Source organism: Colias philodice, chromosome 1, assembly GCF_061535455.1.
Source record: "Colias philodice isolate Cphi_HAF_F1 chromosome 1, ilColPhil1 Martin Lab GWU primary, whole genome shotgun sequence".
NCBI classification, from domain to species: domain Eukaryota; kingdom Metazoa; phylum Arthropoda; class Insecta; order Lepidoptera; family Pieridae; genus Colias; species Colias philodice.
The window spans coordinates 15460317-15488208 of record NC_143086.1 but is presented as its reverse complement, the minus strand read 5'-3'; the positions used below and the strand labels follow the sequence as shown (position 1 = coordinate 15488208).

The 27892-nt window shown below is 36.0% G+C and overlaps 1 protein-coding gene and 1 non-coding gene across 8 annotated transcripts in view; both read right to left on the bottom strand.

The window, feature by feature from the left end:
• Window positions 1–458: 458 nt before the first annotated feature.
• The window catches only part of fry (microtubule binding protein furry), a 125935-nt gene continuing 98501 nt past the window's right edge, over window positions 459–27892 (bottom strand). For 5 of the 7 annotated variants that reach the window (XM_089696628.1, XM_089696639.1, XM_089696646.1 and 2 more), the window contains exons 33-58: window positions 27651–27767; window positions 26838–27007; window positions 26247–26342; window positions 24062–24253; window positions 23597–23763; window positions 22966–23221; window positions 22571–22699; window positions 21457–21563; window positions 19051–19263; window positions 18529–18726; window positions 17993–18172; window positions 16987–17115; window positions 16530–16658; window positions 16173–16317; window positions 15719–15873; window positions 15073–15147; window positions 13160–13333; window positions 12871–12999; window positions 12533–12671; window positions 12064–12197; window positions 10540–10764; window positions 7242–7373; window positions 4976–5112; window positions 4504–4557; window positions 3861–3991; window positions 459–3656 (exon numbers count right to left, since the gene is read on the bottom strand). In XM_089696628.1, the coding sequence (XP_089552754.1) occupies window positions 3547–3656; window positions 3861–3991; window positions 4504–4557; window positions 4976–5112; window positions 7242–7373; window positions 10540–10764; window positions 12064–12197; window positions 12533–12671; window positions 12871–12999; window positions 13160–13333; window positions 15073–15147; window positions 15719–15873; window positions 16173–16317; window positions 16530–16658; window positions 16987–17115; window positions 17993–18172; window positions 18529–18726; window positions 19051–19263; window positions 21457–21563; window positions 22571–22699; window positions 22966–23221; window positions 23597–23763; window positions 24062–24253; window positions 26247–26342; window positions 26838–27007; window positions 27651–27767 (3823 nt within the window). In that variant the 3' untranslated portion in view covers window positions 459–3546. The remainder of the gene's footprint in view (window positions 3657–3860; window positions 3992–4503; window positions 4558–4975; window positions 5113–7241; window positions 7374–10539; window positions 10765–12063; window positions 12198–12532; window positions 12672–12870; window positions 13000–13159; window positions 13334–15072; window positions 15148–15718; window positions 15874–16172; window positions 16318–16529; window positions 16659–16986; window positions 17116–17992; window positions 18173–18528; window positions 18727–19050; window positions 19264–21456; window positions 21564–22570; window positions 22700–22965; window positions 23222–23596; window positions 23764–24061; window positions 24254–26246; window positions 26343–26837; window positions 27008–27650; window positions 27768–27892) is intronic. The other 2 variants (XM_089696664.1, XM_089696673.1) reach the window with 1 other exon arrangement.
• On the bottom strand, window positions 8732–8813 carry TRNAS-CGA (transfer RNA serine (anticodon CGA)). Its single transcript has one exon. It is a non-coding gene; the product is annotated as a tRNA-Ser (tRNA).

The window sequence follows — 27892 nt, the reverse complement described above, 5'->3', positions numbered from 1 at the left end:
CTCAATGAAAATTATATGAAAACCTTAGTTTGCGAATATTTGTTTCATTTTCCTGAATAAACTGTCTTGAATTTTATACGAATGACCAAGATTTATTAGACAGATGGAACAGCTTCAGCAAAATGCTGCACATTCATGTTCGTAACAGCGGTGAATACAAACTTGCACATGGGATCGATTCACACATGGGTATTTTTGAGACACATCTGACGGTGAACCCAGTCCCAACCAAATTAAAATTAAAATTGTTTGATGTAAAATTTTTGGATATTTCCCGCTTTATTTTTAAAACGTTATTATTGTCATTTGACTTATTAGGTAAAGGGCTTTCGATATCAGTTAAAAGTTTTTTGATATCTGCAATAGTTACGGAATAATCCCCTGTGCACACTTAACAATTACACCCTGTATAACTATTGATGATGATACGGGATGTGAGGTAAAAATAAAACAAAACATAAGAAGAAAATATTTATTAAATAAAATACATGTAATTAGTACTATTAATTCACAATTTCACTAAATTACGCTTGGCGCGTTACAAACAAAAATAACAATAAATATTGATCATTACATAAAGAAAATATAGACAAAACCATTCAAGATAAATTAATTTGTATACTGCGTTATTGCTGTCATGGGATTACGGACTATTCAAATACTGAAACGAATATGAGTAAACGATAGCTAAAGGATAGCTCAAGAGCAATGCCGTCGCTTGATTATTATTAAACAATTATTTAATTTTCAATTCGATTTCAAATCAAAAAGTATAGGTACGTGAAAACATCAAGAGATAAGGAATGCTTGTGGCGCTTCAATATAAAATGTTAACCATTGCAATAAGTTGAACATACAAAAATATAACGCAAGTTCAATCTGTTACTTAAGGGACACAGTCCACAGGCTGCGTCTTATGTATAACTAGAAATTAATATAATAATCTCGCGACATGCTCTCTTACAATCGAAAATAAAAAGCGTGAGTTTGCACAACTTTTGGTACATTTGACTAAATATTGCTTATATTATTACTTAAAGAACGAGTATTATGGTTGGGATTATTCTAACAGATTGCTTTGTTGAAGAGAGAAGTGAGTCGTATGATAAGTGTATACAAAAGAGTTTTAAAGATAACCGAAGTGTGATGTTTATGCGATACCAATTAATTTAGAAGGAGTAGAGAAGAAACAGTATTTTGGTTGAGAAATTACGCACGGGAGGCGTGCTGGTTAGTAATTTTATCGCTTACATTGCCTAACTGACCTCTGTGAGTACATCGTAAGAGAAGATAGAACAATTAGAAGTGCTGAAGACTTACTCGCGATATTTTTACAATTTTTTTAAAGGAATTCAGTTTTTTATGCATTGAATTTGTTCGTTATTTAGTATTTGTTCGTTATTAATTGTCCAAATTCTTATTATCGGCAATATATTAAGCCGAAATAATATACCGAACAAATAAGTGTTCATTTCTGAATTCCTTTAAAACAATTGCAAGGGCTCGCACACTCGAACATGAATACAAGATAATCAATCATTCCTACTATTTGTTCGATATCCATGAAATACAGAAATATACTGTGCAAAGCCTTATTATATCTATAAATCGAAATTTGTGGAATACTGCTTGTAATGAGAACCACCGATGAGTAATGCGTGCAGTGTACTGTGTATCCTAACTGAGATCAGTTACTTGTCAACTAGGTGCGTGTTACAGCTAGCTACACTACGCCGGCGCCCGGCTCCGGCTGCAATCCACTATAGTTACCAATTTATTAACTAAATTCACCACGACATCGTGTTCGTTACTTTAAACGTACAGGTTTGTTCATTGTGATTTATGTTACACATCTAACGTTACAATTTATATCTAAAGCCATTCTTGTGATGTGAGATGCGCACTCGAGAGGCCAAGTGAGTCGAAACTATCTAATATTTGGAGTCGGTGCAAGTTAAATCAGACTTTAAACATTAACATAATATATACCTCTCGATCACAAAATTCAAATTCCATAAAAATTCCGAAATCATTAAATTTAAATCACAATATAATAATTTATAATTTCCTCAGTACATACAATATAAATAATTTAAACTATTAAAATTTTACTTTTGGTCACGTAATCATCTTTGTATAGTATACGCGTCGCGCAACATTTAATACATTTTAATCACAAGCGTCTAATAGCTATTTACAGCGGAACTACTGCGGCAGTATAACCCGTGCCGATAAATGATCGCAAATTGTTTTGAATCGATCTTTTATTGACCCGGGTCATGCAGCGAGTAGCGTCAAGTGAAATACAAACTGTTTATATCATCGATATGCTTGTGCTAACGTCGCTTAGGCTTAGGCTTAGGCTGAATCCTACGTATAAGCGTATGTTTATAATATTAATTCGTAAATAAGCAGATGCCTACTTTACGCTCTTCTGCACTGAGATATCATCCAAGATCGAAGGCAGACCTAAACTAACGTATATGTTTCTTATCTAATACAAATGTTAATTATGTTATAACATTGATTGTTAATTTTATTTAACTAAACATTATGTTATATAAACGGGAGTACATCGAGATTTATAAAGTTGAAAGTGTCAGTTTAATGTGCTAAGTGTGTTAACACTTATATATGGGGGTAATGTTCTTGAGTTTTAAAAACAAAATGCGTTTAGTTTCGCTCCGTATCACTCGTATTTGTACTGTGGACTTTAGAAATATTGACATGTCCTTTACGCATTTTGATTAGGAATCTTACATTTGGCTACTGGAAGATTAAATTTTTAAACATTGATTAAATTTCTTAATAGCTATTTGAAATATGGTAAATTGTAAGATTTACTTATGTGCTTTTTATATTGAAACATTGAATACCGCTACTTTTATACGAGTATATATTGAAGTTAATTGTAAAAACACATATTGTATTGGTTTATACTATTTAGTTATAAGGAAATTCTAATAGACAATTTGTAACTTTAAAGAACATCAATCAAAACTACCATAACTTGTTGTTTTATATGTATTATTATTATGTCTAATTTTTGTCTACTATAGCAAGCAAGTTGATTTAATAAGCACATGTAATTTTCTTTTCGTCCAATTAATAAATTATTAATCGTTATAACAACATCCAGATTTGCATATCTAATTTAACAATTATTATTATTCGATTAGCAGGTTATATATGTAGTTACTTTTTATTTCCACCAAAGACAATAATTTTAACATTGATAGAGTCAAATTCTTAAACATTGATACTGATTGAAAAAACAGCGAGTTACAGAATTTCCTCTAAAAGCGTTGTATATGCAACATCACTACAATTTCATATGATTTCCGATTCAAACAATCAAAAATTTATTATCAACAAAATGGTGATGCACAGAATTACCTATTGATACTTTCAAAAAATGTTCATTCACGAATTGTCATCTAAAAGCGTTGTATACGCTACACTATTTCACTTATACTGACGATTTATTTCATCATTCTTTTCCATCCAGTCCCATATACGTTAGTCGTTCCGCGCTTTCCTCTGACGTCACACGAACTCCTGCCGCTGCAGAGCCACTGACACCTTGTAGAGGCTCTCCATCATGAAGGACAGGTTCTGGGACAACTCGTTGACTGGACGCGTGATTGCCACCATGTCTGTGGGAATTAGATATTTTAATTATATAAAGAGAAAATATAGTGATCGATATCCTTGTTAGTAGACAGTGAAGATAAAAAAAACATTAATCGGTTAGAAAAATAATTTACCGATGTAAAATTAGAATGGGCCACCCCCCTCCCCCCTAAAAAATAATAACAAAAAATAACACCCTGTATAGGATCCCCTACAAGCACACTCACCCGGGTGCGCTTGCGCAAGTCCACGGCAGTACACGTGCAGCAGGCTCGTGACGTCATCCTCCGGCAGTTCCCCGCGCTCCAGGATGCGCTCCGCGTTGCGCTCGCGTACTAGCGCTAGGGCTGCGCCCCATCTGTACATGGAAAATATATATTTTTTAATATTTGGGTAAGTATATATACATGTATACATTCTTTACACGCTGTTTTACTGTTGTTACTGTTACCATAGCCCCAATAAAAACATGTAATAATTTGCAGATTAGTCAAATTCATAATTCAATTTATATCAACATTTTTGAAGATCATTTCGAGATAACAGGCAGGTTAAATTAACTCCAGTTTTAAACTAACTCCAATATATGACATTTATATAGCTCCAATATAGCTTTTAAATTTCACAAAGGTCTGAATAAATACTCATGATTAAATATACAGGTGCGTGATTTTATTCAATAGAATTAGCTTTACTGTGCTTTAGAAGAATATAATAATTGTTTTGTTATTTACACTGTCCCTTACACCGAGTGTTTATTTATTGTGTACATTTGGTGCAATAGTAATTTGTGTATAGCTGAATGCAGAAGAGGCAAAAACCGAAGATGTTTGAATAGATCGTGATTAATGATAATCGTATGGGACGTACTGATACTGGGGCGGTGGAAAAGCCGGACTGTAAGGGAGGCTGAGCCGACCCCACCTAGTGGGACAAGTGGGCGAATTATCAATATAATTACAGACATACCTACATAAATACACATTTCAAGAAATAAAAAAAAAATCAACGTGGTAGTAATAACTACCAAAACAAGTGTTTCTGAACGAGTATCACCTGTGTTAAAAAAAAAAACCATCAACGATCTCATTATCCCACGAAAATTTTTAATTATTCAACGCCTTATTTTAAAAAACAAAACCTAACTATCAACTACAATTATTATTATGAATAAAAAAAAAATAGAAAAACTCGATCTCGTGGCGGGATCGAATCTTTAAAAAATTATATTTATAAATTTGCTATAAGAAAAAACTAAATATCAAACGATAATAATTCTCTACAACAAAATAAAAAGTCTATCCACAAAAGCAGCACCCTGTATAATGCACAACGGCCTCACCTCTGGCGCTGCATGAGGTGCAGCAGCCGCGCGTCGTCGTGCGGCGCGGGCGAGGGCGAGTGCTCCGCCCACGCGTCCGCCGCGTGCGCGCTCAGCGCCGCGCGCACCACGCCCACCGCGCTGCTCATCTCCACACCCTGTATATACGTTACTGCTTTATACAACATAATATTATATGGAGCAAATATAAGAAAATGTAAAAATTACACGTTATTGCTTTATACAACACTAGCTTTCCGCTCTCGTTTTCAAAGAAAAACCCGCATAGTTCCCGTTCCCGTCAAATTTCTGGGATAAAACCTATCCTATGTGATAAACCAAGTTACCCTCTATATGTGCGCTAAATGTCATTGTAATCGATACAGTAGTATTTGCGTGAAAGAGTAACAAACATACCCACACACACACATCCATCTTCACAAACTTTTGCCTTTATAATATTATTAAAAGGATACAACATACATCAAAAAAGGCAATAATATAGATATACAAAAAAGCATCAACGTACATAAATCACGTGTGATGTGCCTAATGTCACTAATGCCTTGATAATAATGACGAAAACACTATTGAAAAAAAACACAAATGTGAAAATTCAGGACCATATTTCTAAAAATATATCTCTCGCTATGTACAAGAATAACGTCTTAATATTTTTAGCACTAAATCAAAATTATAAGTAGGTAATTTTGAAAAGTTTTAATGGATTGATAATGTTTAGACGGGATTCAAAACTGCATCTCTCGATTTACCGTAGCGAATCTAAAAAGTAGTAGATATATTATGTATGGTCACATTTGCTGTAAGCACAAAGGTGTCATATCCTTGCATGCATTTGTTAGGTTGTCACTTGTCCTTCCACAAGGTAGCTTCTAGCGTCACGTTTCTCTAACGCCTACACATTCGTCACCATAAACCATACTGAAATGTAATCAATTCTGTTACACGTGTAATCAAGCCTTAGGACTTATATTAATGCCCAATCTAGCCATCTGTCTGTACTCGCGTTTCGATGATCATGTCACACGCTAGCCTTGTAAGCGTAAACCCGTCAATGAATATGTGCCTTTATAAATGTGCCTCCTCGATTGAGGAATGGATAGTGTAAACGGAAAAAGGAGTGAGAAATTAAATCTGATTTATAAATGTATATCGTGTAAATCTATAATACTGTATACATACATATATTACAACGATAAAAGAGTAGGCACAATAGATTTTTAAACACTAAATAATACATAAAAAGTTCTTCTATTATTCGATAAATTTTAATCAGAGTTAAATTTCCAATTACTTAATTTCTTTATTAATCTGCATGATATTCGCAATGAGTAGATATAAATTATTGCTAATTAATGAAATTATCCATTCAGTTTTGTAATATCATGATACAGTTTATTGATAATATTCCCTTCCTTTCATAATTTCATTGTACATAATTACGAACGAAATGAGGCCACCAGCTAGGTAGCAGCGTGTCGTAAATTAATATCCTGAGAATAATGCAATTCTGCCAAGAAATCACATTACAACCATAATTTCCTTATAAGCTCGTTTCCTACTTTTCTAGTTTCCGATGAATACATAAAATACATTCTAATAATGAAATTGAAATATATTTTATAATAAATATTACATATTCACTTTTTTTTTTTTTTTTTTTGTGTGGTGTCTCTCAATGTTAGCCAGAAGGGCTTCTACATTTTAACGCGGACGCGGGGGTGAACTGAAGGTTCACCCTGGTAGCGACATGCACAAGGGCGTCCCCCCGCCACGGGGACCACGAACCTCGGCTTGAGCTGTCGCTTGAGTGGAGGAGGCCAGAAGGGCCCTAATCGGACGGGCTACATATTCACAATACCCATTTCAATAGTGGAAAAGCATTAGTCCATATTCCTAGAAACGGAAGCTGGATTATCCAGATTAAAAATTTTCCATTCCACGTGTATGGATCCATTGGTGATATTTCCACATTTGCATATTTTTATTTTGATAAAGCATATTTTTTGGCAGGACATTTTTTTTCCTCCTATTATTTTGGAATCACAAAAAAAATTCAACTGAATTTCAGAAAAACACAACCTCACAAAAATTGCTTCTATCAAATTTTACTCATTTATCATAACACCATATATTTTAGCATCGTACTAAGTGCGCAAGTGACAACACAGATAAATATTTTAAGTAAACTTTTACACATTTTTAGAAGAAGACACTTAGTAGCTAATTATTAGTATACCGACTTTTAACAGAGCTAATACAGTACCCGATTATCAAGCGCCGCGTGGTAGACGGCGACCACCATCTTGTTGTTGGTCTCCAGCAGCAGGAGCAGCTGGAAGATCAGCTTGTACAGGCAGCGGCCGGTCTCCTCGGCACTGCGGGATACCTCCAGGGTCTGGATAAAAGAAATATATATGTATTTACTATTACATAGAAATAGAAAGCGTACTATTTGCCACCATGTAAAAAAAAAAATATAAATCTTAATAATATAACACACAAAACAGAAAAAAAAGATAGCAATGCAATGGTGGCAAAAAGGACTCCCCGTGAGCAAAGCAGCAACCATTAATTTTAAAATGGGAATATAGGTAATAATAATAGGATAAGGAAATATGTACGATTCTATCGATCTATCGATTTAAAAATAAAATAGGTACCATAGAGTCGTTCTGAGCTTTCGTAAATAAATATATTTTTAATGTTCTTGCTTATTTCTTTCATTCAGTAATTATATTTTGATCAGCAATATTTTATAAAGTCAATTTAAAATAATATTGCGTTTCGTTATAATCATAGGTTATAATGTGCAAGTACAAAGTAGTAAACAACATATCGAAATAAAAATATAATCGCGGGGAACATCATTAATTATGGGTACCGGTTAAGCCTCGACACGAGTGGACCGATATAGACTAATTTTCATCCCTTTAGAAAAAAAAATCACGATATTATAAGCTATATTACTTTCATTTTCAGAAAACCAATCATGAAAAGAAATCTAATTTAACGTTTCAGTCAATAAGAAGCTTGATAGCGGAATAATTTCCATAATTAATTATCGATATCTTCAATAGTTCGACGAAGAGTCGTAATTCATTACCATATTGTAAACAATTTCAATGCCAAAACGAATACATTTATTATTTTTCCTAGAAAAATCTCAATGATATCATCCAATTAGTTTTAACATTCATTGGAATTACTTTGAGAGCTTATCGAGCCCCTGTACCAAGGAGCGAGGAGGTATTATTGCATCGCCTGCTGTTGCTAGGTTACCTGGGCTGTGGGCAGGCTGTATCGACCCGCGTCGTTACACATGCGTGTTGCACTCATTCTATTATTGAAATCAAATTATTGGACGGAAGTTTTGTATGCAAATATTGATCAAACTTTTTTACACGAGAAACTTTTTTTGTTTATTTTGGTTTTGGATACGGCTAGATGTTTAATGAGTTTGGAATGTACTAAGTTGTATGTTATAAATAAGTTTGATTTAGAAACATTTAAATTTTTTGCTTTTGATGGGAATCGAACCTGCAGACTAACATGTTGATGAATTAATTAATTAAGAAACATATTTTATAGTTTTGACGATGTAATAAAAATGTAGATTCAATTATATTTTACAGTTCGTAAAAAAATATGATAAAACCTTTTTAATATTTTAAAATCGATTAAAAAGTTGCTTTATTTTTGGAATATCAAATACAATTTTTAAGGAACATTCTATAATAAAAATAAAAAAATGTTCGCAGCCGGTAGGATTCGAACCTACGCTCCCAGAGGGAATCTGATTTCGAGTCAGACGCCTTAACCACTCGGCCACGACTGCTTGAAATAAGGGTTGTAAAACTTGATCGTATTGCAAAATTTTAACATATTTTGTGCGGGTGGCATGCAATGTGTGTGAATGCAAGTTCTTTGTGTACTGCTTGATGTAAGTTATAGTAAAAAAAATCAATTTTAAAATTTTGATCGATTTAATATCTTCAAAAGCAGTCGTGCATCGTTAGTAGCTTAATATGCTTTCTTAAACTTTGGCTCAAAATTAAAATCTTTAGATTATTTCATTGAGTGCGCGAATTCGATGTAGCTAAGATACCAATAATTTGTACTAACGACGTTCGCGTTGTAAGCAAACGATTTAACGTGTTTTATATACTTAATTTTCTTAAATAAATAAGTTCAAAAAGCTGACTGAAAAATATAACGTCAGTGTATTTTGATAAAATAAATATATCAGTTCTTTGTACTCAAACACTGGTTATTTTTACGTGAACTGATTTGTATTGTATCAAAATTAATTTTTTTCTATTAAATTTTCAGTTCCGGATTTGGTAGCTTATATGCAATTTAACACTATGCTTTTTTATATCGTGGTTGTGTTTGTCCTAAAATATTACGATAGCGTGGGTTTTAACTGTAGATAAATATTATAATTTTACACAGCATTACTTCAAGACTTAATATTTCTATAACCATGATGATCTTTTAATAATAATTACGATACTGCTCATGGAATAACACCAAAACGTGTTGTTTTTGTCTCGAACCAAATACACGTGCTGAACTGAAATCCTTTACTTCATTTTGTTGTAGACTGTTTGAAAACAATTATTTTGTTTTCTCTCAACGGTGTGTAGGCGTTTGTTTTGTCTTCAGAAAAGGACGAACGTCTTGTAAACATCGAAACAATCATTGCCTTTACTTAATTATAAATTTACGCTTGATAAAAAAATCAGACAAATTAGATGGTAGAAAGGTTCATTTTCTACATTATTTGCAAGCTAGGTATACTAGGTAACTTATCATGAGACGAGAACATGCTTTCGTCATGTTCTTCGTCACTGTTATAAATCAATAATATTTAAATGATTTGAAAATAGTAACGCTAGAGTAATTTTTATTTCTTCATAGGAATTGTTTTCAAAGTTAGTGGCAATTAAATTACATGACATAAGAAACTATTCCAAATAAGCTAAATAAATGTACATCTTAGTTAAAATTAGTCAACAAATTTAAGACGGGCACCTCCCCTTATATGTCTAACTACTCTCACCTCCAACATTTTTTTTCGCATGTTTCCTACAACGCCCACACCAGCGGGGGCCGTTTACCAGTAAGCCACTCGAGATTACTCCGACTTAGTACCTCTCCCCCTTTTTTTAATAGTGGGGAAATCTTCCAAAGATACCCACGGCCCCCGGGGAAGGAGCCGTGGGTTATGTCGGATTCTTAGCAACTAAAACCCCACTGTGTTCCGTCGAGCCGCTTTAATGATATGGCCGCGGGTATTTGTTAGAATTCTTCCGCGACAGTACCTCCCCCTCTACAACCCCCCTACCTTACTATCTTTTTACTTACGCGGATTTCTAGCAACAAATAGCCAATTTACCAACTATCCCCCCACTCCCCCCACTCACCTCCAAAGCATGTTCCCGTCTATCGAAATACGTCTCCAAATTCTCATTGATTACAACCCCCCCTACCTTACTATCTTTTTACTTACGCGGACTAGCAACAAATAGCCAACTAACCAATAATCCCCCCCCACTCACCTCCAAAGCATGTTCCCGTCTATCGAAATACGTCTCCAAATGCTCATTGATCTCTAGCGCCGCGTATCTCACGGCATCCCGTACTCGCGCGCAATCAGCTGCAGCAGCCCCAGCCCACAGTAGAGGCGGCTCTTCGCCAGCTAGTCGCTCCAGTACTAGCGCCAGTTCACCGCCGCCCGCGCTACTGCCCGAGCCGCAGACGGATATCGTTTTAGCTGTCACTTCCTGTGAGATAAAGGTAGCTTGGAATCATATAACAATATTATTCTGGCGGTCACCTGGCTAATTTTAAATTTGATAATTTTAAATTTGAAAAATGACTAACTAATATGCGTTTTATTTCCGAACGTCTGACATAAGAATTATTATATTATAATTAAATAATTTTATAAAAAAAATCAAGTTATGTTAATACAATTTTTATGGAATTATAGACCGGGAGATACTGACACAAAATTTCGAGTCATTTGTAACAAGGATGGCGGTTCTACAGGGGTCTTAGTACGCAATGACAAAAAGAAAAATGATGGTGTGAACGCTGGTACCGGTGGCTTAGTCGCGTGGGCGTTTGTCGAACTCGTCGGAAAAATAGCGAAAGTCAAACGATTTGTAACACAAAAATTTTAGAATTTACCGATAGCCCATAAAAAAGTAGTAGGCGGTAGTGTCATGCCATACTTTTCCGGTGTGACTTACAGCCCGCCATACCGATGCGAATGTGTTGATTTAAATAAAACAATCATTCAACCATTTGTACCAGGCTAACTTTTGCACAGGTAACTATCGTCGTGCAGCCATTTACGAAAATCGCCATGCCATACTTTTCGGACGATTCCAAATGGTCGCCATACCGCCGAAAATCTGCAAAAAATTTTTATTTCGCCAAACTTTTTGTACCAGTATTGCATTTGGATTTTTGGAGAGTATTTGATAAAATGTGACCATTATTATATTTGCCATACTTCTAGTAGGGGGAAAAAGTGCTGTCATACTTGAAAACTTAATTTATTATTAATTTATATAAGTGAAGATTTCCAACACATAGATCTTTGAAATTTTGTATTTATATTTGTTGATCCTCAAACTTACAGGAAAAATAAGTGCCATACTGTTACAAATCGTTTGACTTTCGCTATTTTCCGACGAGTTCGACTAACGCCCACGCGACTAAGCCGCCGGTACCAGCGTTCACGCCATCGTTTTTCTTTTTGTCATTGCGTACTAAGACCCCTGTAGAACCGCCATCCTGTTACAAATGACTCGAAATTTTGTGTCAGTATCTCCCGGTCTATTATTGTAATTTAGGGCCGATTTTTCAATGCTTGGATAAAACTTATCCGTCCAATAAAGTATTACACGACAATATTAAAATGTCACGTAAACTGTCAAATACGGGCAATTAGAATACGTTTTAAAATGGTAGTTTTATACATTATTCGACGAATAAGTATTATCCAAGAATTGAAAAATCGGCCCTAAATATAGTATTTATGAATAATAATACAAAACTGAAATATGCCATACCTTGAGCACAGTATGTAAGCGGTGGACGAGCGTCATAGGGGGTAGTTGTGTGGCGTGACGTAATAACGCCGCTACCGAACAACGCCACGCGTCACGCATAGCGCCCGGCACTGGTGTGATGTCACCACGCTCACCTGTTGATTAACATATATTTATCATTATAATGTGATGGATTAATTTAGAAGTCGTTCCACATTTAGAGAAATAGACCGTGTTTATATTTCATTCAAATAAAAAATGTTTCAGGCTGATAAAAGTCGTTGAATGAACCTTTTGGAGTTAATTGTTTATCGATAAACGTAACAATATGCTTTGCATCGAGCACAATATTACAGCTTTTAATATTCATAAAAATTATAAAAAAAATTATTACTCAAATTTTATAAAAAAAATCTTGCCAATTAATCTGTCACATTTTACCCAAATATTAAAAAATTCCCCTACACACGTAAATAGACCAATGCCTTACCGTCTGGTTCACCACTAGATGCGCTGGATAGCGAGTGCGCCCGCGGGCGGAGCGCTAGCTCGTGTGCCCCGTCACCTTCCCCGCGCCCTCCTGTCTCCTCCCACGCGCCTTCCTCGTCGGAGGAGTCCTCGTGGCCAGCCTGTAGAGAAATGTTTTTGTTGTTATGAAATAAGATTTTTTTTTTATAAATTTAAACTTTTTCGTGATTTATTAAAAGTGAACAAAAAAAAAACACTTAATCGTCATCAAAGTTTCATTTTGACATTTGACATTTTGTTTCATTATGTCAATGTTGACTTCTCTTTTTCACGCATTTAAATTCCACTATCTATACGCACCGGTCTATGCTGGTGCCGTTCTGCAAGCTCATGTGCGGGCGCACTCCTCTCCCGCGCTACTCCATCCTCCCGCTCCTCGCTCGGCAAGCGACGACGCACGCCCCAGTTGAAGTTGTCTGAGCTCTCCCCCTGTGTGGAAAGAATAACTAGATTAGTATGGCTAATAACAATTATGGTGTAAAAATATTGACGCTTTACAAATCTTACAAAAAAAAAATATTAAAAATTCCTTATTATTATAAAGTAACAATAACAGAATTCAATGAAAATTTTGTAGATATATATTTACCTCAATACTTTCGCTCTCGTACTCCAAAAAGTCAAAATCCTTGAAGACTCCAAAGTGATCAGTGGGCGGTGCTCCGCCAGAGGGCTCGTTGCCCGGAGTGCCGGACACCTCCTCTAGTGAGGACGCCATCGACGACTCTCGCTCCAGAAGCTCAGAACTTTGGCTGAATATCACCTAAACATAATAATACAAATATTTGAACCCCTAGTCTTTGCTGCAAAAATAGGTCCTAAGCCAAATACGTATGGCGGAATGAGAACTATTCGCAACAAAATTATGATCTATCGTGTTCCTGACAGCAAAACAAACTTTTCTGCTTTTGAAATTTTTAGTTCTACCCCAAGCTTAATTGATAATTTGGTCAATTCTTTAGCAAACTCCTTCACTATAGACCGTTTGTGATTAATGTATCGAGCTATTAAAGAGTTGTAAATCCACATTAATAGATGTCCGAAAATGTCATTCAAACAATGTTAATTAGCAATGATATCTAATTTTAATTGAGCTCTGTACTGAAGACTACCAATTTTATGTGAATGGCCTGAAACATTAATTTTTTCGTACCTACACCTAGTTAATTGTTAAAATATAAAATATGAAGCAAGTATATGAACGTGCATCTGTGTAAACACAGTGACAGTCTCCAAACACTTTAGTGATGTTACAAATTCATATTGAGTCATAGTGACGTTTCAAAATTCTAAGTATGCAGGTGAATGTAATCACTCCTATTTTATAGTACTAAAAATTCTTATTCATTACAAATCCTATATTATTATATGTACAATAGAACCTACATTCTATAAACACTATGATGATGGCCTCCTTTAAATGAATCGTCTCAAAATGTTGCAAGCGAAATGATGACCAATCCACATTGCGAAAAGATCGTCATTATAACTCCTAGCTATTATTTTTGATTGGCATTCCCTTGTATCAATGACGTCGTCATACGAAACAAGCTACCATACTCATGGCGACTTTACATTCGTTGTTGTATAATGTACAGTGTTTTAAGCGATTTGCCACATGACAACATTTAGTGGGATTTGCTTTTAAAAATTGTGCAATTGAAGCATATTGCAATGTCGCTTCAATAAGAAGAGTGTAAAGTTTCTATATTCAATCGATCTTAAATTTCTCGAATAGTAAGCTCAACAACGTTATCATCGGTCAAAAAATATAAATTTTGGCTGTCCCCGTCTAGATAAATTGGTTAGAGGGTGAATTTTAAACTAGAAATGTCCATCGGATCCAATCGGATGTAAAGGCGATCAGTGAAATAAGTGTGAAATAATTTTGCTCACCTCAGGTGGATAGTTGTTTTTTGACAAACAACAACGTTGTTAGCAAACTTATTGAGTAGAATTAGAACGATTGGATACAGAAAGTTGCAAGTGTATTCATAGTGTGGACGCCTCGAAGTCGCCATGTGCATTCACCCTAAAGCGTAAAGTGTATGCGAAACCTTCTCACGGCATAGCTTTGTGGTGTGGAAGCCTTAAGATATAGTACACCTTGCAGTTACCTTGGAGCACAGAGTGGTTAACAAATCGTCCTATATGCAGCGATGGGTAGAAATATACACATTATTTACTAAGGCTCAGCGCCCACTGACGGCACTCGACGGTGTTTTTGTGAAGAGTCATTGTTTAAATTAAAAATGGTATTAAAAATTAAGGAATGTTATTTTGTGTATGGATTTTGTTAAACTAATATAAAATGAACTTAAAATAATACACAGAATGGAGTATCCTGCAAAAACAACGTATAGTAATTATGTTATTACTGTATAGGGAAAATTTGGAGAAAAAATAAAAAATGACCATATCGTGTCGTCAGCGGGCTCGCACACACATGCTTTGTACAGTAGGACAGATCACAATACAAGCTAATACAGTGGGTCTACTTACAGACGGGCTCTTGGGCAGCCCCACGCGTTGGCCGCACGTCGTCAACAGATTCACGAGGCATTCGCGGACGCGACTCTGTGAAATAATGTAACATTAGTTAAGGTTTTGAGACTTGATAAAAATCCTTAAAATTATATCCAAAAATTGTTCATCATCATTATTGGAACGACGGAAAAAATTAAAGACGAAAAGTTGTAACGGCACTTTTTGCTACAGTTGTACAGTTGTACCGTGCGGCGTGCGCGTGTTTCTCTGTCTGTCTCTCTAACTTACAAATTCGTTCCATCCGGGTGTCCCTTGACACCCCTCAAATTTTTACCAGTAGTTTAAATAGTAAAAGAAAAACTTATTCTACTGTCCTGATACTATTTCTGTCAAAAGGCCTGAAAAGTTCCCCATATCTATTGTTCACCATTCTACACGTGGTGCGCGCACGTGCATACGTGCACTCCAACCGCTTTCAGCCGCTTTACCTTCTACCCTGTCCCACAATATACACGCAGCGCTCACCTGCAACACGCACGTGCACTTCAACCGCTTCCAGCCGCTTTAACCAGCTATGCGCTCGTCTGAGACACGCACATACGCTACAAGCGCTTCCAGCCGTTTTACCCTCTACCCTATCTCACACTCATAGTACCCTCACCTGCGACATCCACGGGCGCTTCCAGCCGCTGGCGAGCGCGTCGGCCGGCGACAGCGACAGCGAGCGGCGCGGCGACGCGGCGCTGTGCGGCGCTGCAGAAGCTGGCTGCGCTGTTTCAGCGCCCACTACTGTGGACGCGGAGCCGGTGGATGATCCTGGGTGTAAAAAGACGTTTTGGGATGGTAGGTCGAGTGAAATGTAGTGTTAAGTAAGGTGTTCATTAAAAAATATTAGAATTTATCATGGATGGACGTCATATGACATTTGAGAATAAGGCGATTTTTAAACTCAAAAAGACGAATGCAAACTTCATTAGTTTCGAAAAGTAAAAAATACAGGTACTTCTATATTTGATTGAAAAAATAAGTAGCTTAAAATTTTGATATGTTATCAATTCTACTAGCGAGCATAGAAAAGTGGATTTTTAAATGTCATTTAAAAAAAATATAATTACCCTTATCAGGAGTAGTAGAAGACGCATTAGACAGCGAGCTTGGCCCAGTGGGTGGCTGGCTGCCGCCCTTCGGCAGATACTTGCGGCCGATGACCGGCGTTTGTGAAAGGTCGAACGTGAAGTCCATCGTGCGACCTGGTAACTCCTGGGTACAAATTTATTTTTGATTAATTTTTCATTTTTAACCTCTGTCCATATATCAATAAATGCATATCTACTAAATCTACAAATTAATGAATTATAGTAGTTAATAGTAAAAAAAAAAAAAAATATCTGGAACGAACCAAGGCAAATTTAAAAAATATTCTTGTATACTTTATAAGATTATCTAGTCCATAAATGAAGGTATATTCTAACCTTTTTGTGTATAAGTGGGTCCAGAGCGGAGGCTGCGTGTTCCCAGTGCGGTGGCACCACCAGCGTGGAGCATCTTGTCACCACCAGTTTTAAGATCTTCATTGCTTCTTTGTAGTTGTTGCCCTCTTGCTAATAGGGGAAGATGGCAAAATAATAAAATTAACGAAAATAATAATGTAAATTTGTTACAATTTTTTTAAATACCCTTGACTAAATTCAGCACAATTTAAAGAATCAAAAATAATGTTTTTGAATTGGAATATTTTTTATTTATCTGTGTTAATTTTGATCAACTTTGTAACAAGTTACTCAGTTTTCAACAACTCAACATATAAACTTATACACATTAAAACCAAGATTCACCATAGCATTCTATCACTAAACGATCACAAACATTGAACCCAAGCTACACAAAACTATTTCATAATTACATAATCAGTGACGTCACATTACTCACGTCAATGAACTTGGCCACAGCTCGCAGCAGGTCAGCGTTCACCGGCTGAGCGGCCGGCGCGTTCAGCTCCACATAGTATAGCATGCAGTGCAGGATCGACAGCACTGGCAATTGGAGGTTCGCAGCACCCTACGTAAACAGGCCATTTTATGTTTATTTATTTTTATTTATTGAAGTGAAAACTTCTTTTGCGGCGTTGGGTATAAAAACTTAAACTCGCGTCAGGACACGTGACCTGATCAAAAAGCGTAAGACGGATGGATATCAAACATGCTCAACGTTAATAATCAAGTTTTCACTTCTGCCGGCACTCCCGGAGTGCAACCCGTCTTTTTTATAAACAACTTCATTGTAAAAAACAATGTACGAAATGTAAATGTACAAATTCATGTGGTACAAAAATTTTGCCCAATAGGCGGCCTTATTGCTACACAGCAATCTCTGCCAGGCAACCTGGTACGAAAGGAAATGTGAGAAGAATAAAGATGGCGCAAAAAAGAAATAAAAGAAAGAATATATGTTACTTGTGATAGAAATACAAATGTAGGAATTGCTTGGTAATGTTCGTTTTGTCAGTTAAACGAAATAAAAATGAAAAATTAAAATCAAAGATCGCGGTAAGAGACAAAGAAAACTAAATAGGTCACGGGACAGCAAAGGTTTAGGATTCTGATTGGTTGCATTGTTGCCGATATGAAACGGAATTTTTCATATCTTCGATGGAAATTAGAAATTCTGTTTCAATGTAATTTTAATATTGAGTGAAAAAGGTACAAATGGTTTAAAACAATAACCACGATTTCAGATACTCATCAACGGACTCATACAATTCCCAAATGTCACTACATTCGAACATAATTCGAAATAATTTTCATTCAGTAACACTCTGACCTAAATATACCCTTTCCACAAAAAATATCCAGGACAATAAACACTATCTAAAACGAGCATTTCTTCCTTCATACCTTCTCCCCACTATTCACCACAGAACAAAACCCCCCCTTACCTTCTCTAGCACCTCCACGAGGAAGGCTAACATCTGCAGCGAGAGGTGCGAGTACGTGTCCCACAGGTACTTGACCACGCACTTGGTCCACTGGAAGCTCTCCTTGCTGAACGTGCGCCGAGAGTACAGCGTCATCACCGTGCCGAGGTTTTCTAATTTCTTGCTTTTTTCCGCCGTGAACTAGGTAAAAGAACATTTTAAATATACAATATACGTGCTCGTGAATGGCCAAGTGATATTTCCCGTTTAGTGCAAAGTATGATAGTGCCAACGTACGAATTAACTAAAATCCTGTTAATTACACTAAAGATTGTAAACACCGTAAAATTCCAAACTTTTTTTTGTTAATTTAAAATTGAAATTTTACAATTCTAATTTTAAAATAACACTTTACTCGAAACAACGAGTACAAAAATAAAAAATATGTTTTGTAATATAATTTGAACTTATTCAATTTTAATTATATTAGTTACATAGCCTACATTTACGGGTCCACTCAACCTGATCGACAAACTATAACGAAAACAGCAACATACCTGTGCAATATGACAAGCGGCTCTCACGCACAGCTCGTTCGCGTCCTCATAGTGTAGCAGCATGTACGGTAACAACGCAACCACTGTCATCGGGAACGCTAGCGATTGCGTCGGGTCGATCACTGGTAGCTCCAGCAGTGGGATCATGTCCACTAGCACGCCTACTACCGGCTCGTATGTGTTCGGGTGCGTGCAACCCTGTGGTAAAACATGTAGTGTAAAACATCACACTATACGCTAAAAGAACAGCGCAAGTACTGTTATAGGTGCATGCAGTTGCAGATACTCCAACTTTTCCCATTGTTTCACAAAAAAATGTACCCTAAGTCATAAAACACCTTTATCAATAAAGTGTGTAACGACATCAGCGGGCCCATCTGCATTCAGTCGAGCCTCCCTATGAATTACTACAAAACACGAATTTAACACATTTAGCGCATGCACAGACGTGATTGTTGACGCAAGTTTCACAAAACACTCGGTTGTGTTTTGTATACTATCAAGTCTCAATACCACACTAACCTTCAACAACAGCGCATGTAGCGACGTCTGCGGGTGCGGCGCGTGCACTTGCGTGCGGTCGAGTCGCTCGCGCGCGTCCGGCCGGTCGAGGGGCAGGCGAGCCATCACTCGCGCCAGTAGCCGCACGCCCAATAGGAACTCGTGCTCGTAGTCCGACTCGAGCACGGACGCGCCCACCCAGAATACGGTGGCTAGTATTGTCAGCTTGTCGTCCTGGGCCAGTCAAGTTAAGTTCGGTCAGTATATGGCCAGTCGGTAAAAAAAGTCGGTCGAGTAGCTTTTGAGTTAAATAGTAACAAACAATTATAAAAATATTTCTTCCTTATTATGTTACTCGAGATTAGTATGAATGATTTTCAAAGTACCCATCACCCTTTGATCATTAAAGAACGACATATTGATTCCATCACCAAATTTTAGTACACAAATATGAAGGTTACACTAAAGATATTGAATTTGTTTTTCAAGAAACTAATCAATTATAGAGAAATCTGTAAAAAAATCGTTTATCAATATTTTACATGTTTATTATTATTTTCACTGTGATTTACGTTTTCGTTGTTATAGTACCTATAACCGATTTTGACAAAATTTCTATGCAAGGTTTCATTTAAGAAAAAAAAAAATAAAAGAGACTAGCGTCAAGAAAGCAAGCGTCAGTTCTTGAGCAGAGTTCTAGAAGGTAAAATAGTAAGCGGGTAAGATAGTATTTAAGCAAAGATGAGAAAAGCGACGATGGTGATGTAGATTTAAGTAGATAGTGATTTGATGATGTACAAACAGTTTATGTTATGAATAATACGAAAATATGGGTTTATTTTCAAGTACTCTTTACGTATAACTTAGTGGTAATGTTAAGGGAATAAGTAGCCAATATCGAAACGGTGTATTTAAGTGAGAAATGTATTTCTCTAGCTTTTTATTCATTAATTATGGAGGACAATCTAATAACATGGATAAGGTCTCAGGACATATTTTAAGCATATTATTTTGAATATTTATTTTGGAAATTTAAAAATCACCATCATTACCATATTTACGACCTAATATCACGAGATTTTCATAATTAGCTTTCATAATTTTTATTTATTTTATAACACAATAAAATATAAAACCATACGTTAGCTATAAAGTAATGGAGATGACTATTTACCGGCAGCCGTTTGAAGGAAGTTGCAATGAATAGCGGCTAAAAGAAACAGAAATATGTTAAAGTAATGCATTTCGGAAACGGAAACACAAACATATATCTTTCTAAATTGAAAGAAAAAACATTAATTGCATGCAATGGTTATGTGAAAGTGTTTTCACTAGAGACAAAAATGTTATTACATTTAAAAAGTAATATTATTACAACGTGTACTTTTTGATGCTTTTTTATGGATAATAAACTTTATTATTCTTTAAAAATATTTCTTCATATTGGACCAGTTTAATTTATATAAAAATATTCCTACCGTATAGTCTCGGGATAAGCTTTATGAATCATATTAAAACATTTCATATTATCCTATTACATTAGAAAACTAATAAAAACAAACTACTGCGAGCTTGAAAGCAGATTCCTTGAAACTTATTATGATATGCGTTTAGCGGAACATAATCTGCTTACGTCATGGTATTATGGAATTTATAACATCAAATAGAACACGTTGCAATATTAATACTAGACTGAGGTAATAGCGAAAATATTATACTAATAAACTTGCTTGTAAATTTATTACTTAATTATAATGATTATATATATGTTTATAGATATGAAAATTATGGAAGCTTCTCCCCTCTAATTTTCGCTATCATCCCAATGCACATAAAACAAAGAGAGACATAATCACAATTTTTATATTCTTAAAAGACAACACTTTTTTGGGTTAGTCGCATGATTCTCACAGTATTAGTTACCAACTAAAATTGATGAAATGACATTTGTTAATACTTTTACCATACGAAAATATTATAATTTTTAGCTTTGGAGTAAGTTTAAAATGTATAAGCTCATGTAACTAGTTAATTTAATGCGAACAGTGAAAGCTATGCCTTATAAATATGATGAAAGCGTGTTAGTGTGAACTCTTATTTATGTTTATGACCCTTTGCACGCACCTGGAGAACATTCCCCCATATAAAAGTGTTATTCATAATTAAATTAATGTGAAATATACAGCCCAGCCTCCTTGTTGGGTCAGGGACGGTATCTATGTTCCGTTCAAATGAATATTTTTATTTTTCTACCAGAAGTCAAACTTAGCACTTCGGAGGTACTTCTGTACTTCTGTTTTCTGACAGTATGAAACTTTATTAATTTTTGCCAATTCTCCCAAAAATTCGCCAATAGCACTATATTACATTTTATCACAAACTCCCCACATATACCTGTATATGTTTCTTTAATTTTCCTATAAATACCTGTGTAGCAGAATCACCGAGCAGTTTGAGCGATTGCGCTGAACGAGATCGGCACAGGTTCGAACACCCGCCCTTCGCCGCTTCACTGCACGGTCGGGTACGACTCTCTGTAATGTGCTAGTTGTATTAGTATTGAAAAATATTGAAAATATATACGATGAAAATTTTGTTAGGTCTCGGTAGGTATACTCGAATAGTTTATTACTAAAGAATATTTTCTTAGAAAAAGTTATACAAACAAATAACAAATGTTATTAAACTTTCTCAAAATAATGTGACAATTACTAACAAAAATAGAGATTTAAAAAAAAATGCCTTATTTAACAGAGGCAATAAACAAATTCACTTTACACACACACACTAAGAACCACTCTATCGACTTATCACGCTCATGTAATATCTATCTTGAGATACGGTCTTATAATCTGGGGTAATGGCGTAAACATCAGAAAAGCGTTCATCTCCCAAAAAAAATGTATACGCGCGATTTGTGGCGTAGGTCCGTACGAATCGTGTAAACCGCTATTTATTAAACTCAAGTTGTTAACTTTGCCGTGCTTATATATTTACGAAATTTGTATTTTTGTAAAAAGACATAAATATCTTTTTAACACGGCCCAAGACATATACAGCCACGACCACCGTCATCCAAATCGACTTGTTTATAATAAAACAACCAGGACCACTTTATATACCAAAAATTGTCATGCTATGTGTATTCGTATATTTAATAAACTTCCGGAATCTATAAAAATGTTAAATATCGGTCCTTTTAAGACAAAATTGTATGAGTGGCTAAATAATAAAAATTTCTATAATGTATCGGATTATTTAAATTTGTGAATGTTTAATTTTGACTAATGAATATATTATATAATGTGTACCTTTTATGTAAGACAATGAAATAATGTACTTTTTATATAAAATAATGTTGCGGAGCTGATAATATAATTTGCACGCCATTCATGGCTAATGTGTTGATTCGACCTATAATGTAATTTGTTATCTTTGTACACACATTATGCAAATACAGAGATTTATTATTTATTATTATATTGCTATGTATTATTTGGACACCATATATATTTATTTGTTTATCTATACATATAAATACCATGCGACTGCTTGTCCGAGTGTCCGGACGCGGTCGCGTTGCTCTTGCGCACGCAGTACGACACCGAGTAGCTCGTGCTGCGCGTGTGGTTGTTCACGCAGCCCACGCACACGCCGGGGGAACGCTTGCCTGTATGTATTGTATTATGTGTTATTATATATTTGCGTGTACTAAGGATGGTTTTATAACTTTTTTATAACCTATTTGACACTTTTTGACGTACATTATCTGTCATTTTAGCTCTGAGTAAAGCTAACAATAACGTATCCAGCTTTGGATGTTTAGTTACATATACATATTCTATAGGAACTTGAATGAATGTCAAAACATTTAAAATTACAAAAACAATTACATTCTTTTTACGAAAATATTCCAACTGCCAAATTTCAACTCACCAGCGCTATAAACATTGCCGTTCGGCTGCTGACCCTCCTTATTATTCAAATTGGGGGTACTCTTGAATATGTCCCGCATATAGTCCAGCGGTCTGAAGTTCGATTCCAGCGAGTCCACAGCGGCTTCCAACGTGAGGAGTAGTTCTGTGACGTAGCCCTGCATGTCTTCGCCTTGTTCCGCGACAGTTTCCACCAGCCGGGACAGGATGTCGGACACCATGCGGCCCGTCATCGCGACGCCGATGAAACGGAACACCTGTATATTTGGATTAATATATGTAAACAATTTTAGAAATTGTCAGATGTCATTTATTTCGCAAAATTTTGCTGTATTAAAATAAAAATACTAAATATTTTATATAGTTACAGATTTTTAATAAGTTTTTTTTAACGAATATGGCAGGCCAATCGCGGACAAATCTGCATGTGAATTAACGGTGCGGCTCGGGGCACCCATCTATGGACAAATCCGTCGTCCACACACTACACAAGCGCGACGCTCGCTCTACTCGACTCGTGCGTGAAGTGAATGCTTGGGTTAAAACTCTGTCATATACGCTACGCTAGAAGACTCGGGGCGATGTGCACGTGACCGCACTGGGGTGACCACACTGTGCCGAGTCTCACGCACCTGCAGCGAGCGGCCCGCGTAGTGCCGCGACGGGCACGACAGACCCAGCTGCAGCGCCGTCTGCGCCCAACGCTCCGAGATCAGCGCGTGCGGCAGTGACTCGCGGAAGATGCGTAACACGTGACTAAGTAGCGCCGCCATTTGTTGGCAGCTGCGCAGTGACCATACTGGAACGGAAAGAAAATAAGTAAAAAAATGGTCCAAACTTAGTAAAATAAGTAAAGATTATATTCTCTGAGGTTTTCAATCCAAAAAGTTTTACGTAAATATCCGCCATTTTAATGATCCTAATTAGCTGTCTCTGAACATGGAACATATCTGGCAATATCTTTTTTTAAAGGGCGTGACAAACAAATACACATTGACACATTTCCGGCGAGTCGTGTTACAACACCTAAGCCCTACAAGTACATTATACAGGCTGCTTAAACAAAAGTTTGACAACAAATTCCTACCACAACTCACCTTTGGCCGTGATATCCTCGTACTGCCACAGCGGCATATGCGAAGGTCGACTCGCGAGGAAGTGCACCAGACTCTTGATAGCATCCGCTACAGGAAGCTCAGCGGCTTCGCGATCTTGTTCCTCAGCGCCCGGCTCCCGGGGCTCTTCGTTTGTTACGATCACTGGTAGAGATGGGTAGGTGTCTCCTTCCGCTGTGTGATGAGAGTTGGGTAAGTAGAGTAATTAAGTGTAAAATTTGAAATCACATTAGTCATTTTTATTACATTACTCTGTCTGTCATAAATATACATAGGAGGCATGTGTACATATACATTCATACTATATGACTGTAATATGGCCCTATCCAGTTCAGTTCTTTATAACTGATACACCAAAGCAAACTTTCAAAAAAACAAAACACGCAGGAAAATATTTTTACAAAAAGTTCTATCAATATTATTTTATTTTCATGATACACTCAATATTTGACCGGAAGGAAGTTAGCGCGGAAAGTTTATTTTTTTTAATTATTAATATCTCAAAAAATTGCTCCTTAAATGCTCCATCAGAATCTGTAATTGCTCCACTTCTACAATTATTAGTTTATTTATAATTAATTTTTAAAAAAATCCAAATACTGAAAACTTGATTTCCCTATAGAATGAAAAATATTCACTTTTCATAAAAAATTTTTTTGCAAAAAAATTGCTCCCGATTTGCTCTATCAATTACAAAAAAAAAATATTTAATTTTGATAATTTTTACAATAGTTGACTGAAAAACTATGTTAACATAGTAAACTACTGCGCTGTGACGTCATCAATTATTGCTGTTGCGACGCATAAGGGCCATATTTACATGTATCAGCACTGCAGCGATATCTGTAGACCTTAATGTTTATGTTTTCCTGTTTATATTATTTACTAGATTTCTGCCCGCCGCTTCGCCCGCGTTTTCAAAGGAAAACCCGCATAGTTCCCGCAAACGATAGCAACTTGACACCGAAAGATGAAACAAGCGACTGAAACACAAATTAATTAAAAATTACTTGAAGTTTTAATAATACGAATAAACGTAATATGCGAGTTTAGGGATGGGTAGGGAAATGTTTATAAACATACCTATGATAAGAATGATTTTAAATACATAATAATATCTGTTTCTTTCAACTTTTGCTAGATGAAACTCAATAATTAATTTATGTAATAAGTAAATTTTTTATGTAAAACCTATTGTCAAAAATAATTCTTTATATAATTATAAAGAATTATTAATTATACTCTAGTGAAAAATTTTCAGGTGATTATATAAAAGTAGGATAGGGTAGTAATAGATTGACAGTAGAAATATTTATTAATTGTTCATTATTATTGAATAAAATAGTACTTACACTTGTTATTCAATTGTTGACTCAATCACTATCCATACTTATAATATTATAAATGCGAAAGTAACTCTGTCTGTCTGTCTGTTACTCAATCACGCCTAAACTACTGAACCAATTTTCATGAAATTTGGTATGGAGATATTTTGATACCCGAGAAAGGACATAAGCTATCTCGAGAAAATGACGCAATCCCGGAAATCCCACGGGAACGGGAACTATGAGGGCTTTTCTTTGACTGCGCGGGCGAAGCCGCGGGCGGAAATCTAGTAAATAATATAAATAAGAAAACATAAACATTAAGGTCTTAATAGATATCGCTGCAGTGCTGATACGTGTAAATACCTATGCTATGACCCTTGCGTCGCAACGACAATAATTGATGACGTCACAGCGCAGTAGTTTACTATGCAAACATAGTTTTTCAGTTAATTATTGTAAAAATTATCAAAATTAAATAATTTTTTTTTGTAATTGATAGAGCAAATCGGGAGCAATTTTTTTGCAAAAAAATTTTCTATGAAAAGTGAATATTTTTCATTCTATAGGGAAATCAAGTTTTCAGTATTTGGATTTTTTTTTAATTTATTATAAATAAACTAACAATTATAGAAGTGGAGCAATTACAGATTCTGATGGAGCATTTAAGGAGCAATTTTTTGAGATATTAATAATTAAAAAAAATAAACTTTCCGCGCTAACTTCCTTCCGGTCAATATTTGCCAATTACTTTCACAAAGACAAAATAAAAGCAAAAACATCTAGCTTTATCTATAGATCTACAGAAAAACTAGTCTACAATAAATTCCAAGAACAATGACCTTCAGGCGTCACTTGCGGGTCGGAGGACAGCGAGCGCACGTGCGTCCGCGGCGAGTGGGCGCACTGCGTGTGCGTATCGAACACGGCGTCCGGTTCTGCGAATGTTAAAAACATTTATTTCTTGTAAGACACAATTAATTATTAAATAATTAATTAGTCTGCCTGTCGTTACACCCTCAAAGATCTTACATTTATTATTTAAACAATTAATTAGTTTGTCATTGAACGTTACGCCCCCATTGTCGGTACATTTATTTCTTTGTAACAATTAATTAGTCTGTCTGTCACGATGTTATGACTACTACAGCTCAACGCACTTCATAATTACAAAAAATACACCAACATAAACTCCCACGCAATAACGCAAACAATTCCAAGAAAAAAAAAACCAATACAAAATAATCATTGGCTACGAATTGAGAACTTTCCAACTTTTTGAGATCTTCCATCAAACATATTACATACTAGAGGACCAAAGTTTGACAACGTCAAACAACCTTTATATTCATTACTCACAAAAATCTCCTTCAGAAAACCTTTCACACTCCTTTAAAGTCAATGTCCAATGTCTAAATAAATAAAAGTCTTACCAGTAAAATTCCTCGGCGTCAGGGGCAGAGCCGGTGGTGGTAGTGGCATGCCAAGGTGAGCTGATCTCGCAGCCAGGAGTACTCTAGCCACGGTGAGGTGGTCGTGATGAGCAGCCACAGCGACCAGCAGGTTGAGGAGCAGCTGCCGGCAGTGCTGGTGTACTAGCCACCTAGGATTCATACATAGACATATTTCTTACTAGGTTTCCGCCCGCGTAGTCAAAGAAAAACCCGCATAGTTCCCGTTCCCGTGTGATTTCCGGGATCGCGTCATTTTCCCGGGATAAAAAGTAGCCTATGTCCTTTCTCGGATATCAAAATATCTCTATACTAAATTTCATGCGAATTGGTTCAGTAGTTAAGGCGTGATTGAGTAACAGACAGACAGACAGAGTTACTTTCGCATTTATAATATTAGTATGGATTGGCACCAAAAGACACGATATTGCTTAAATGCTCAATGCCGTTGTGAGAACGTCGCACTTAAATTTTCTCTTTATCCATCTCGGCTTTTGAATTTTTTTTATGCTATAGGATAGCAAATTTTATAGGCTATTGAATTTTATCTCTAGCAAAGGTATGTAGCGTTGGTAAAGACAAATTAGCACGTCCGCTGAGCGAGCGATTTTATTGTACTGTATAAATTCTTAAAATACTAAACATATTATATGACATTCATGTAATCTCATTTAAAGTGCAACTCAAATCAAAGATAAGATTTAGAATTATAAAATTTTCAAACATGTAGGTACCACGGGCGAAGCCGGGGCTGACCGCTAGTGAACCTATATATTTTTACCAATAGTACTGTACCTAGTATGATCCATGCCAAGGAAGACGATGTGCAGCATGAGCGGCACGTGTATGGACCAGTCGAGCTCCACGCCGTCCAACACCACGTCGCATAGCAACATCACCGCTACGTTGCATCTATGTTACGAAACAAATTAAAAAAAAAAAAATTGGTTGTTTGTAAAGTAGGTTTACGATCGAGATGTTTACGTGATAACGTCTTATTGGTGGCAGCGCTCGAGATGAGACGGGAGATCGGTCCG